We start from the raw sequence: 13700 nt of genomic DNA, 5'->3' as shown, positions 1-13700 counted from the left end.
TGTGTGTGTGTGTGTGTGTGTGTGTGTGTGTGTGTGTGTGTGTGTGTAGGTGTAGCTCTGCCTCTGTGTGATATGTTCTCTGTCCCCGCCTGAAAGCCGGCAGGGCTCAGGCCTTCTCCAGTCCCACATTCCTCCCGCTCCTTTGTGCTCTGTGCTACAAAAAATATTTGCGTTTTCCACGACTCATAATTTTTCCTCCTCAATCGCTACCAGATGTGGGTCCTGTGGTCCTCGTCCCCATGGCAACGGAGGTTCCAGCAGCCGCGGTTCCCTTTTGTGGCGCCTGCCCTGGGAGCTAGCACTGCTGCAGGCCTATGGGGGTGGGGAGGGGGTCCCAGCAGCTCCCTCTCCAGGCGGCTACCGGATCATCCTGGGGGGTTTCTTGGGCCAGGTCCTGCCTGGTCTCCAGGCCACAGCATCTGGCCCCCAGGGTGGCAGGGCTGGCTGCCAGAAGTGCGGGAGGTGCTCCTGCTCTGTGAGGCACCCACACAGAGGGGCTCCTGAAGCTCAGGGTCTTGGATGCCTGGAGGCTCCCAGAGCAGGCGGCGGAGGGGCCTCAGGAAAGGCCTGGCCGATGCGACAGCTCTGGTCGCCCCACACAGTGCTGATCCAGGCCAGGGAGCAGGCGAGCTGGAGCAGGGGTTCAGGGGTTGGGGAGCGGCAGGGTGGCACATGGTGGGTGGGGGGTACATGGCAAGACTGTGGCCCGAACCACCTCACTGCCCTCTACCACCTTCCTCAGCCACTGCCCTGCCCTTGCTGAGCCCAGCTGGGCAGCTGCCCCTCCTGGCTGACGTTAAGCCTGTGTTCTGAGCCCCGGCAGCCAGCATGGCCTGGTGCCAGAAGGGATGAGGCTGGCCAGGCGCAGGGCCACAGCTGGGAGGGTGCCCAGCTGGCTCGAGGGAAGGTGCGTGCCCCGGGGACAGGGAGCCTGCCTTCCACGTGCTGCCTGACCAGGCCAGATGCAGGGACTACGGCCACGGGAGCCACGCCAGATGTCCCGCCTGTGCCATGAGGCCATCTCCACTCAGGTGGCTCAGCCCCTGTACATGTCACTGACGTTTACCTCCACGTGGCATCTGGCCAGAGGGCAAGAGACTTGCCAGGTGAGATCCCTGAGCTGCCAGCACTGGCCAGACTCTGGTCGTGCTGGGGCCTATGGGGCGGGGATGGGGAGATAAATGGAGAATCTTGGCAGAATCTCCTGATCGAAAGAGCTGGCAGCAAAAGGTGAGGAAGAGGCCTGCTAGGCAGAGGCAGCGAGATGGGAGGAGCCCAGATGGATGAGGGACAGCGGACACGGTAGAAAAGTGAGGCTTTGGAGCTCAGGAAGGTCACTTGCGAGGCCATCTGAGGGCCAGAAGCAGTGAAGACATTAGGACAAATGGCCACAGAAAGAAGGCCAGGCCAGAGTGGGAGCAGGCCGAGGTTGGGCGGGGGAGCAGGGGAGGGGGGGCACTGCCAGCAGGGCCAGCCAGGGCTCTGGGCCAGGCGGGCTCTCCCCCTCCCCCCACCTCTCGGGCCGGGAGAGTTTCCGGCTGAGGACAGGGAGCCCATTGAGATGGACAGCGGGGCTCTGTGTGGTGCCAGACTGTCTTGTTTGTGCCAGATGCGGCCCGGCTGGAGGCTGTGCCCGTGGCCCACTACCCCCTGGCCCCAGCCTCTGACCCGCCCCAGCCACACCAAACAGCTCGAGGCCCCAAGTATAACAGCAGTGGGCAGTGGGGAAGGTGCAGGGCAGAAGCAGCCCCATGCGCTGGCTCCTTCCTCGTAGCCAAGGGTGCCACTCTATCTGCTCCTACACACCCTTCATCCCAGGTTGCCAGTCCAGGATGGGGTGGGCCGAGGTGGGTGGCCAATAAACTTGATAAATAGGTGAAGGATGGGCAGATGGACATGACCCACTTCCAACATAGTCCTGGGAGACCCACACCTGGGCTCCCAGGCTCCACTTGGGTCGAGGGATCCTGGCACAGTTTCTTTGGGGGGGACATCCTCGTCAAGAGGCCCGCAGATAGGAAGCAGTCAGAGCACGGGGAGAAAAAAGGCACTTTATTAAGAAAGCTTTGGCCAAGCCCCTGCCGGGAGGAGCCCATCCTGGGGCACCCGGATGGGGTGGGAGCAGCCCTGCCGGGGGCCTATAAATACATCTCCACAGGCCACTGGAGTTGCCCCTCGGATTCCCAGGCATGTGGGGTGGTGGGAGGCCATCAAAACCAGCTCGACAGCAGAGGGGCCAGGGCTGGGGAGGCTGGGGCTGGGAGAGCGTGGGTGGGGCTGGGGTGGGTGGGGAGACAGCCAAGCCTCCTGAGGAGCAGAGACCAGCCCTCCTCCCCAGGCTCCGGTCAACCAGATGCCCTGGGGCTCGGCCAGTGGAAGTAGCCTCTGGCTAGGGTCACAGAAGGGAACCTCCAGCCAGAGGCGCCAGGCCCTGGCCAGAGAGAGACTGCCAGGGTGGAAGTGCTTCTGGCCTCAGCCAGTGAGAAGGTGACCCAGCCAAGGCACTCTTGGCCAGTAAGAGGTGTTCTTTAGGCAGAGCCCTCCTGCCCTTGGCCTTTGAGACCCGGGCTGGTGGGAGCCCTCCACAGGCAGGCCATGGGAAGGGAGGGGCCAGCAAAGCGTCTGTCAGGCCTTAGCCACTGGGATGGGGCTTCCTGCCCGAGCGCGGGACCCCATCCAGGAGGGCCGTTGGGCCTGAGCCAGTGAGACGCAGCCTCCCGCCAGGCTGCTCTGGGCTGGGGCCCCCGCGGGAGACGCCGGGCGCGCACGGGACGCGGGGTGACAAGCAGCGCTGCTAAGCCGAGGAGCTGCAGGCACGGCGGGGCCGACCTACTACAGGGTGGGCGCGCCCGCTCGGCCCGGCTCGCCCGCCACCTCCCGGCTCTTCTTACGAGGCGGCTTCTGGATGGGGGTCTTCTTTCGGGGGGTGTCGGATCCGGGTGCGCCCGCTGCCGCCTTCTCGGGCCCTGGGGCCTCGGGCGCGGGGGGCGCGCGGACCGGCGAGGCGGGAGGCACCGAGCGCTTGGCCTTCTGCGGCGGCGCCGGCTTCTCTCGGGGGCCCTGCGTGCCCACGGCCCCCTCGGCGCGGCCCAGGCTGCGAGTCTTGTCGCGCAGCTCGGCGGCCAGCATGGAGGCGGCCTCAGGTGCGCTGCGCGGGGGACCGCCAGCGTCCGTGGGCTCTGAGAGGCCAGGGCCACGGCCCCGCGCTCGAGCCCGGGGCGGCGAGGGTGCGGCGAGGGCCGGCCCCTCCTCTGCCAGCCCCGGGGGTCGCGGCGTCGGGTCGCGGGCCCTAGGGTTGCAGGGCTCGTCCGGCCGCGCCGATGTGTCGCTGGGCGTCCGTTTCCTCTTGCTGGGGCTGGGAGCGGCCTCGGGGCCCGCGGGTGGCGGCGACGGCGCACGCGCGGCGGCGGCACCGTGCTTGCCGTGGATCCAGGACACCTTGGGCTTGGTGGCGGGGTCGGGCGGCGGTGGCTTCCTGCGCTCGGGCGATGGCGAAAGCGACAGGCCTCGGGCCTCGCCCCGGACCCGGGCCGGCCGGGCCTCACGCCGGGCCACACGCGCATACAGCGCCCCGCCAGGCCCGTCCCCGCTCGACGCTGACCGCTCGCTGTCGGAGGACGCGCGGAGGGGCGTGGCCTCCTCCGCGGGCGTAGTCACCGGTGCAGGGGACGAAGCCAGCGCCTCGTTAGGGGCAGTGGCTGGGGCGATGGGGACCTCCGCGTCCCGGCTCTCGGTTGCCGCCTCTGACAAGGGACGAGCGGGGCGGTCACCTCCTCTGGAAAGAGCTTGGCCCCCCAGCCTCCAAGAGCAAACCCTCGCTGGCGCCCCGCCTCCCCTCCTCTTCCCGCCCCAGCTGGCGCTCAGTCGCCGTGGCATCCAGACATGCCTGGCACATTCACTGCACTGACCACAAACTTAGCTCAGAGCCCCGGAGGTGGAGGGCTGGGGTAGTGGGGCTAATTCCTGGGTTGCAGCCCCAACTCGGCCTGGACTCGCACCCCTCCCCCACCACATCCCCAGCCTGGGGGGCCACCATCACCACATTTGACCCTCGATTCATAGTCCTTCTTTAAGAGAAAGGCCTTCTAAGGCTCAGAGGTTAGTCACCTGCCCAAAGTCATTCACGGGGGTGGTCTGGGGAAGAGAGAGGCCAGAAGCCCAGCTATTCAGGCTGCTTCTTGATGTTTGTGAGCCAAGGCTTCAGGTGAAAGTGTGTCCCCATATCCTGCAAACCCCATTTCCTGTCTCCTCTGCCACCTCCTCCCCAGGCCCGGAATTTTCTCTGCCTGGTCTCCCCAGAAGTGAACCTGGGCTGTGGCTACCTCCCCAGACCCTACCCCAGTCTGGTGCTGGGCAGCAAAGAAGCCCACTCTGCAACCTCAACTGTGTATCCAACCCCCAGTTAACAGCATCACTAGCCCTTCCTCCCCATGCTGCCTGTCTCTTAGAGCACAGAAATTTCAGCTGGAACCTTTCACTGGGTCAGAGCGAGAGGGATCCTCACCCCAAGCAGAGGGGCACTCACCCTCGTGGGGTACACAGTATACGGGGCCTTCATCCGTGGTGTCAAAGGAGGAGAAGGAGGCCCGGGAAGACCATGATGGCGAGGGCTGCTCCAGCCCCGAGGGTGGCTCCAGGAAGCTGCAGTTGAGCGTGTTATCCAGGTCGTGATGGGCCACTGGGGAAGGAGGGAGGCATAGCTGCCAGGGGCCCCGCCTCTCCCAGCCAGTGCCCTCGCCAGCCCTCCTGCCACAAATGATGGAGGGACCCAAGCCAGCCCTACCCCAAGATAGTGGGTGGGACAGGCAATTCAACAGGCTAGTGTACGGCCAGGGAGCTGAGTGAGGTCGGGCCGAAAGTTGGGAAAAGAGAGCACCTAGCTGGGAGAGCCCATCAGGGCCTCCAAGCCACGCTTCAGACCCTGTCTTGCAGCAGTTTTTGAATGCAAATGTGCAGTGGTGAAGCCACCCTTTGCCTCAGCCGTCTCAGCAGGCTGCACCCCTAGGCACGGCCTCCACAGACATAGACCCCACAACGGGGGAATCCCAGAGGCTGGCCAGCCCGTCCCCCTCTCACAAATGGGATGTGGGTTCCAGCCCCCACATCTGTGCCCATAAATCCCACTCTGCTGAGTGGGCCCAGGGGTTTTCTCAGCTGTCTGCATCTTTACCTCCCAGGAGACTTCATCTCCCCATCCCCCTCATCTTTGGAAACAAGTGGGAAAGACGCAGAGAGACTCCACCCCGGTGTGAGTCAGTGCAGGCAGAAGGAGAGAAGCAGCATCGCCCCGCACCCAGCCCCGTCCTGAGGTAGGGTGGGGGCCGAGGGACCAGCCTGCCCACTTTCCAGGAAAGACCCAGGGCACAGCTGGGGATCCGGGCCGGGGGTGGGTCTTCCTGTGGCAGGGCATTCCCACTCACAGGTGCCCGCGTCCACCTGCAGCTCGCATCAGGACCGACAGTGTACTCACTCCCGCAGACTGCGGGGGCCTACCGGCCGCGGATGTCCAGTCCACACTGCCCCACCACACCACACATGCAGTTACTCACAGTCACCGAGACAGGGCCCACACCTGCCCGCACACGTAGGACCCCTGCCTTCCTCCAGGGCTCCCCTGCATCCGCAATCCTTCTTTCCTCCCCCTGGTCGCACCTGCCCACGCCCCCACATCGACACTCAAGGCCCCGCAGTTCCTACACCGACCCCGTCACACCCATTTCCCAGCAGCCTCCTGCGTCGGGGGGTGTTCCCCGGAGACTCCTTACCTACGACCTTGGGCAGCTTCTGCCTGCGGAGAGGGATCCGGGGCAACTTCATGCTGATGCGGCTGAAGCGCCCGCATAGGCGCTGCGGCGCCTTCTTCCTCCCAAGCGAGAGCTCCCTGCGGGGGCGGGGGCTGAGCGAAGGGGCGGGGCCGTGCCTGTTCCAGAGGGGCGGGGCTAGCCCGTGGGAGCCCACCCACAGGGAGGGAGAGGCCTGAGCGGTGGGGCGGGGCCTAAGGCCGGGAGAGGCCCAAGGGAGCAGAACCTCAAGGAGGGCGGGGCCTGAGCTAACGAAGGGTGGGGCCCCCCAGGGCGGGGCCGGGAACGGCGCGCCGCGCTGCAGTCCCCGCACGGCCGGAACCGGGGAAGGGAGGGAGCTGGAAGCCTCACCCGCGCGCGGGGTCCTTGCCGCGGCAGGCGCAGCAGCAGCCGAGCAGCGAGAGCAGCAGGCCGAGGAGCAGGGCGAGCAGCGCGCCCGCACCCATCACACCCTTTCGCTGGTTGGTCTCTGTGGGGGTCACAGGGTCAGCGAGGTGCCGGCAGCCCCCGCGCCCCCGCCGGGTCGCCCTCACCCACTCACCCAGGCGGCAGGCACCGGTAACCGGGTCGCACGAGTCCTCGTGGCAGCTGCAGGCCTGGGCGCAGTCCACGCCGTGGAGCCCGGGCGGGCAAGTCAGGTTACAGCTGCGGGGGCGCGAGGTCAGGGAGGGGCGTGGGGTCTGGGAGAGCCAAGCGGCCCTCGGTTACGCCTCCCGCCCTCGCCCCCGCGGCCAGCCAGCCCCGGCCCGGCCCCGGGTTCTCCATTCTCTAGGGACTGCAGCCCACCCCCACCTCCAGCACACCCTGAGCGATCAATGTTTTGGCAACAAATGTGTGCACTCCAGTGGGACGGAGTCTAGGGGACGGGCCGTGGACACTGGCCGCAGTGCCCATTGCTGGGGCTGACTCTTCTGTGGGGGGAAAAGGGGCTGCCAGACGAGACCCTTGGCTGTACGTGGAGGTCCCTGCTCATTCCACATCATCTCCGGGTCACCTCAGCCCTGCAGCCCTCAAGGAACCCACTGGCCACAGGCTGACCTGGTTGCTAGATCCCGCTCGAGATCTGGCTCCACCCAGGGCAGGAAGCTGCCCCAAAGAGCCTGTTGTCTCTCCCTAGCTGAAGTATGGGGGCCAAGGCTGAGGGGCCAAGCCTGGGTCCCGCCTGGTCGGCCAACGCAGCAGCACCTGGGGTCTGGCTGGAGCCCAGTGCCGGATACAGACCCCTCAAACCCCTTGGGTCCCCGGGCACTCACTGGGGCCCGTGGACGCCCGGGCTGCACAGGCAACGTCCCGACTGGAAGTCGCAGTGGCCGCTGCCGCAGTCGGCGCACACGAACGCGCAGTCCTCGCCGTAGGTGCCATTGCTGCACTTGGTCTCACACCTCGGAACGCGGGGAGGAGGCGTCAGCGGAAACAGGCAAACGACCCTTAAGCCCACAGAGCCCTCCGTGGAGGGCAATCGGGGGAGGCCGGCTGGGGGCTGTGTGTCTGAGGCGGACACGGGTTGCTCACCGGTCACCGATCCAGCCCGCGTTGCAGCGCGTGCACTTGCCGGTGACGTGGTTGCAGGCGTGCCCGTCGCGACACGGCGGGCAGCGGTGGCCGCAGCCCTCGCCGTAGAAACCGGTGGCGCACGGCTGGTCGCACTTGGTGCCGTTCCAGCCGGGCTCGCACGTCAGGCAACGGCCCTCGGCCACCGTGCATGGCTGCTGGCCCTTGCACTGGCCGCATCTGGGGAAGGGGCAGGAGGCTAGGCGGGGTCCCGGCCGCCTCACCCCGGCTCCCTCGGCGCCTGCCCCTCCTCTCCCTCCCTGGCCGGGGCCCGCGCTTACCGGCGGCGGCAGCCCAGGCCGTAGAAGCCGGCAGGGCAAGGCTCGCGGCAGTACTTGCCCCGGTAACCGGGCTCGCACGCGCACGTGCCGTCCACCGGATGGCAGCGGCCGCGGAAGCACTGGCAATAGCGCTCGCAGCGCGCGCCGAACGTGCGCTCGCGGCACTGGCAGCGGCCGCTCTGTTGCTCGCACGGCGACGTGTTGCAGGCACACTGGTTGTTGCAGCTGCGGCCCCACCAGCCTGCGTGGCAGAGGCACGCGCCCGTCTGTGGGTCGCAGCGCGACGTGGCGCTACAGTAGCACGCGCTGGCGCACTGTGGGCCCCACCAGCCAGGCTCGCAGCGACACGCGCCGCTCCGCGGGTGGCACGCGCCGTGCTGGCATTGGCACGCATGCTCGCAGCGTGCGCCCCAGCGCCGCGCATGACATGTACACTGGCCCGTCACGTCCTCGCACTGCCCGTGTGGGTGGCAGACACACAGCTCCTTGCAGTCGGGACCCCAGAACTGGCGCGGGCACTCTGCAGAGCGAGCGGAGAGGGTGGGAAGCCCAGGTGCTCGCGACGGGGCCCAGACCCAGCCCGAACCTGCCCGCGTCCAGCCCCCCGCCCCCGGGGACCCACTCCCGACTCAGGCCCCGCCCATCTCTGGGATCCTGCCCCACTGCCCCGCCCGCCACAATCCGCGCTCACTGGTGTCGCAGTTGGCACCGAAGTAGCCATGGCGGCAGCGGCACTCGCCCGGCCGCACGCACACCTCGTTCTCCGAGCACGTGGAGTTGCCTTCGCACACAGCTGCGGACGAGACGCGCCCAAGTTGTCCCGAGTTCAGCCCCCACACTATCCCTCCTCTCCGTGACCCCGCCCCCTGCCCAAGTCCCAGGGTGCCCTACTCACCGATCCCACACTCGTCCCCCTGCTGCCTCCAGCCGGCGCAGCAAGTGAGCTCCTGGGAGCTGCAGGCAGAGAGAGGGCGCCTGAGCTCGGGACCCACTCCTAGTCCTCGCTGGGTCCCCCAGTAACCTCCACCCTGCCCTAGGGAGGTGGTTATAAAGGCCCTCATGTGTGCCCGGCACTGCTGTAGGTTTGGGAGACTCGAAGCGAATAAGACACAAATTCCAGCCCTCTAGAGCGGACACTGGGAGGCGGCAGATGGCAGACCACCTCCAAGAACTTCCCAGTTCCCTCTACAAGGGGTCTCGCCACTCCTCCTGATCTGTGCCCTCTTCCCCCATCCACTAGGCCAGAGAAGAGACCCCACATGTCCCAAGAGGGGCAGCAGTGAGGTGGGGGTGGGGCAAAGGTCCCTGGGCCTCCAGGACCTGCTCAGACATGGAGGTCTAGGGCATCCCTGGGGGTGGGGTTCTGGCCAGATGGGTGTCAGGGATCCAGATATGACGTGACCTGGGCAGTGCCAGGACTGGCTGGGCCGGGTGGGCACATCTGGATGCCCAACTGGAACACCAAGGCAGATGGGTTGTCTCTGAGTGTGGTGGACACAGCGAGGTGTCCACTTGGAGAGGGGCAAGGTACACCCAGGGAGTCCTCCATCTGAGTAAGGAAAGTAAAACTGAGGGCTGCAGAGCACCAGGGCGAGACTTGGGCTGGAGGAAGGCAACGTTAGAATGTCCTCTCCGTGAACTTTCATAAAATCTTGTTTAATTTTATTTGGCTTTACAAGGTACAGTAGGAGGTAAAAAATTTATGTGTCCCATATCAGGGTGGTGCAGCCTCCCAAGGCCTGGGCTTATGGGGTGTGTAGGCACAAAGGTTTGGAGGCCCTGCCCAAGTGAAGCCATGGCCACTGGTGAGGGCCATGAGGGCTGAGGTGGGGTGTGCCCACACTGTGGGGCAAAGGAGGCTGAGAAGGAACAGACACTCAGGCTGCAGTTCTGCAGGGTCCCATCAGACCTAGAACTTCAGCCAAATGCTAAAGGCACATAGCCACCATTCACACTTCAGAGAAAAGGAGAGGGCCTCTTGGGAAGGATGTGAATCTAGAACCAGGATATGGTGATGGGAGGAGGTGGGAGGGGCCTGAGCACCCTGGGGTGGAGGTGGGATGGCCTGAGAAGGGAAAGGCTGCAGCGGCCCCATATCACACCCCTCAGAAGATGCCCCCCAACCGTTCCCAGCTCGAAATGATCACCACACCCTGGATGGGGCCCCCGGACTCCAAGGGAGCCCCCTCTCCCAGAAAGGGCTGGATTCTCCTTTGGGCCAAAGATATGGGACCTGGGGAACAGGATCCATAAAACCCCAAACTTCAAGGAATGGGCCACCTTATTTTCCACAAATAAAACTGGAAACCAGAGACAGGAACTCTAAGCAGGCCTGGATTTTCTGGCCCCCATTGTCCCCACCCACCCAGCTCCGAGATGGCCATCTGTAGGGAGACCCAGGTCCGAGGGCCCATCACCCTCCTGCCTCTTCTGCCAGTATGAACCCAGGTCTCCAGATGGAGAGCCTCTGTAGAGGTCCCTCCTGCAGGCAGCCTCACCAGATGGCCTGCTGGGATGGCCCAGGAACACTGACCACCTTCCATCCTGGACGACCTGGCTGCATGGCTCTGTAATCAGGTTGGGAGCCTGGTTTTAGGGCCACACTAAGCTGGATTGGATGACTGGGTCTGCCACTTGCTGTGTGACCTTGGGCACAGAACTTTACCTCTCTGAGCTCCAGCTGCTAAATCTGTAGAATGGGGCCCATAGGTTTGGCAGGAGGATTAAGAGAGTCAAGATGTGTCCAGCACAAACTATGAGCTCAGCCGAGGCTGTGCTGTGAGCTCCAGCCCATGCTGAGCAGGCTCTAGGAAGTCCCTGAGTTCACCTGGTCCTCCCAGCATGGCTGGTGCCCAGGCCCCACCCAACAGAGCTAACAACCCTGCTCCCCTGCAGGACAGAGCCCACGTGGAGGATGAGTCTGTGGGACTTTTCCTTCTGGGACGGGCTGGCAGAAAAGGCTGGGCTAGGTTGGCAGGCCCATTTTCTCAGATCTTATTAAAGTGAGATGACAAGAAAGATGGCCCAGTGCAGGGGTAGCTCCTACACTAGGGAAGGACCCTGGGGTGTCAATCCAGGCCCCTCAGCAAGCAGGCTGTGCTGCAGGCTGCCCCCCCATAGATCACTGTTACTGCAAATGAAGCTGCGGTGATTTAAACCTTCATCTTGAACCTGCCCAAGCCACCTCAGCAAAGCTCCCCAAGAGCACTGCCTGCTCACTGTGCGTGTCTGTCCCATTCTCTCCCCAGTCCAGACAGGAAGCTCCTCTGCCTCCACGCCCCCTGGGACTCCATGCCTGCCCCACTCTCCTCCTTCCCCCCTGGGCACCCCTCCCCTGGTTTCTGCCCCACCCCCCGCCTCCCTCCCCTGCTCTGTCCACTCTAGCTCCCTGAGGAAGCTCCCTAGGTCCCATCCAGACACTGACAATGCCTCGGAGGCCTCGAGGGAGGCCCTCCTCCCCACTAGCCCCTCCCACCCCGAGTCTTCTCCATCTCAGGGTAAAGACTGTCCTTCCAGGCTGGGAGGCTGGAAGGGGACTCTGCTCTCTCCCAGAGTGGATCAACTGAGAAACACGCCAGCTCTACCTTCCAAACTGGATCTAGGATGGGACAGGCCACTTGTCCCCCGCCCAGCCTTGTGAGAGCCACCCTCACCCTCCCTGGTTCTCTCCCACCTTCTGCCCTCCTGCCCCAGTTCATCTGCCACCTGACAGCCAACCCAGGTCACATCCTGCCCCTCTTCTGTGCAAAGCCCACGGGGGTTCCCATCGCCCTGTGGCCTCTCCTCCACCATCCCTGTCCCAGCCCCCAGGGCTCCTTCCTGTGCTTCCAACAGGCCCTCTGCACTCAGGGCCCTGCCCCAGATGCCACCCTGCTCTGCCTCCTCTCCCACAGGCCTCTCTCACTCATCACTTCCCACTGGGTCTCCCCAACTGAACACCTCCTCCCCAGCCCTTGCCAGATGTCAGATGATTTGCTGTAAATCTCCTCCACACAGGACAGCTGTATCCCTGCACCAACAACAGGCCTGCACACATTAAGTGTATGGGATTTTACTGACTGAGAGCTGCTCCCTGCCCTAGTCCTCCTGCCTCCGGAGGGAGGGAACGCTAATGGGAACCTGGCAAGGCCCAGCCTTGGGAAGGTAATGAAGAGATGGTCCAGACCCTGGGGGGGATGGGGGAGTGCCGTCTTTCCCATTAACCAGCTCCACACAGGATCACAGTCATCCCTCCTCTACCACCACCCCCCCCACTGGACAGGAGTATGGACTGGCCCAGAAAGGTTAAGCGTTGTGCCCGGGGCCACTCAGATGGGGAGAGGTGGCACCAGGATCTGAAACCCAACCCAGGCTCTTGGCTACTGGAACAGGCCGCCTGATGGAACATCTCGGGGAGAGGGGGAGTGGAGGAGGCTCCGGACAGCTCTGGCCTGCCATCGGATCCCCCCACCCCCCACCCCCGGCACGGACCCCCACAGGGAAGGAGAGCCGAGGCGGAGGGACAGGGCCGGCGACGATCGCGCCCTCCCACTCCCCAGGCGGCCCCGCCCGCCACAGCCGCTGCATTCCTGGGGCCGGGGAGGCCCGGGAGGCCCGGGAGGCGGCGGCGGCGGCGTCGATGTGAAGCAGATGGCGGGCCAGGCCGGCCCCCGCCCCAGAGGCGGGGCTCGCAGCGGGGAGGGGTCTGCGCGCCTCGGGATCCGAGCTCGGAAACCCCGCGCGGCCCCTCACAGCCCCTTGTCTGCCGCGACCGCCTGCCCCCGGACGCGGCCTCCCTGGGCCCTGCGGCCCAGGGCGCCCCCACCGCACCCGCCAGGAGCCCGTGATGCTTCTCCAGCTTCCCGCCTGCCTGGCGCCCCCGGCCCGCGCCAAGGCACCCCCTCACGCCGGCTCCTCGCCCCCGCGCGGAGATGCCCTTGACCTCGCAGTGGCCTCTGACAGACCGACCGGGTCCTCCGACTCCTGCGCCCACTCCTGGGTCCTGGCTTGCGCTCTTCGACCTCCGCGCAAGGTCCTGAGCCCGGTGCCCTCCGGCAGAGCCTGTCCCCTCCTGTCCCACACTGGCTTCCCCAGCCCGGCTCCTCGTGGCGCCCACCTCTGCGCCGCCCCTCTGCACCCCGTATCCCCACCCGGGAGTCCCCCATCCTCCCGATGCCGGCGCACGTCATTGTCTCTCTATTCCCGCTTCTGGGCCACTCTGAGCTCAGGCTCCTCGACGCCCACCTCCATAACCACCCTCTTCCCACCCGCGCCCGCTCTTTCTAGGACACAAATCTGTCCTTCCGACTCGCCTGCCTCAAGACCTCCGCGGCTCCCTCTTCTCAGGAGCCTCGCTCCATCTCTCCTGGACGCTCACCCTCCCTCCATCACGGCTCGAGCCACACTCGTGTGTCTGGGCCCTTGCACATGCCATGCCATGGGCTTGGAATGAGCTTCCCGTCTTCTTACGGCCTTCACAATCCGGCCCAAGGGTCCCTTTTCCTGGGTCTGAAATCTCGAACCCCGTGTGTCAGCCCTCTGGGCGTCCGCTGCCCTCCGCTCTACCCTCGGCCGCTTCTCGCCCAGGGTATCCTCAGACGCACCGTCGTGGCCCGGCGCCCGGGCTCGGCCTGGAGCGGAGCCGGGGTCAGCGAGGGCGGCCCGAGGGGCCCGCGCGTTTGGCTCAGGGAGGTCCTGGGCGCCCCCTCCCCCCGGCCCCGGGTGTCCCTCCGGCCCCCTCCCCCAGCCCGGCCGGCTCCTACCCGGGCGCGCGGCACACGTTGCGGCCGCGCGGGCTCAGCTCCTGCGGCGCCGCGGGGCCGGGTAGCAGCCAGAACAGCAGCAGCAGCGGCGGCAGCGGCGGCGGCGGCCCCCCGGCTCCCCGGCGCCGCGCCGGCCCGGCCCCCCGGGGCCCTGCGCCCTCCATGCGGCGCGGGGCAGGCGCGGGGCGGGCGCGGGCGCGGGTGCGGCCGCAGCGAGAGCGGCCGGAAGCGGAGTGCGCGGCCGGGCGGGGGGCGGCAGGAGGGGCGCCGGGCCGGGCAGGAAATTCCACATCGGCTCCCTGATCCAGGGCCAGCCGCGGCCGGCC

General features: G+C 66.0%; 1 protein-coding gene across 2 annotated transcripts; it reads right to left on the bottom strand.

Moving 5' to 3' along the window:
• Positions 1-2032: 2032 nt before the first annotated feature.
• Positions 2033-13638, bottom strand: SCARF2 (scavenger receptor class F member 2). Of its 2 annotated transcripts, XM_027088787.1 has the most exons (11): positions 13375-13638; positions 8529-8587; positions 8325-8426; positions 7634-8153; positions 7314-7532; positions 7055-7183; positions 6343-6446; positions 6153-6270; positions 5766-5881; positions 4526-4678; positions 2033-3743 (listed from the first exon to the last, which is right to left on the bottom strand). In XM_027088787.1, the coding sequence occupies exons 1-11, from the start codon at positions 13536-13538 to the stop codon at positions 2833-2835; spliced, it is 2595 nt and encodes an 864-aa protein (XP_026944588.1). In that variant the 5' UTR covers positions 13539-13638; the 3' UTR covers positions 2033-2832. The 2 variants fall into 2 exon arrangements, with proteins under 2 accessions (XP_026944588.1, XP_026944590.1); XM_027088789.1 differs by lacking the exon at positions 7314-7532 and having other exon boundaries at positions 13375-13553.
• Positions 13639-13700: the final 62 nt, after the last annotated feature.

This window comes from Aethalodelphis obliquidens, unplaced genomic scaffold, assembly GCF_003676395.1.
Source record: "Aethalodelphis obliquidens isolate GAN/ISIS:26980383/991018 unplaced genomic scaffold, ASM367639v1 scaffold63, whole genome shotgun sequence".
Taxonomy (NCBI): Eukaryota; Metazoa; Chordata; class Mammalia; order Artiodactyla; family Delphinidae; genus Aethalodelphis; species Aethalodelphis obliquidens.
Note: the sequence above shows the minus strand (reverse complement) of the source record. Positions and strands in the feature narration are given on the sequence as shown.

Bases quoted from the DNA above. Each gene is read 5' to 3' on its own strand.
- SCARF2 (XM_027088787.1), bottom strand. From the start codon at position 13,538: ATGGAGGGCGCAGGGCCCCGGGGGGCCGGGCCGGCGCGGCGCCGGGGA. The intron at 8,588-13,374 runs GTAGGAGCCGGC...CTCTGCCTGCAG, and splicing joins AACGTGTGCCGCGCGCCCGG to CTCCCAGGAGCTCACTTGCT. The intron at 7,533-7,633 runs GTAAGCGCGGGC...CCCCTTCCCCAG, and splicing joins GGCCTGGGCTGCCGCCGCCG to ATGCGGCCAGTGCAAGGGCC.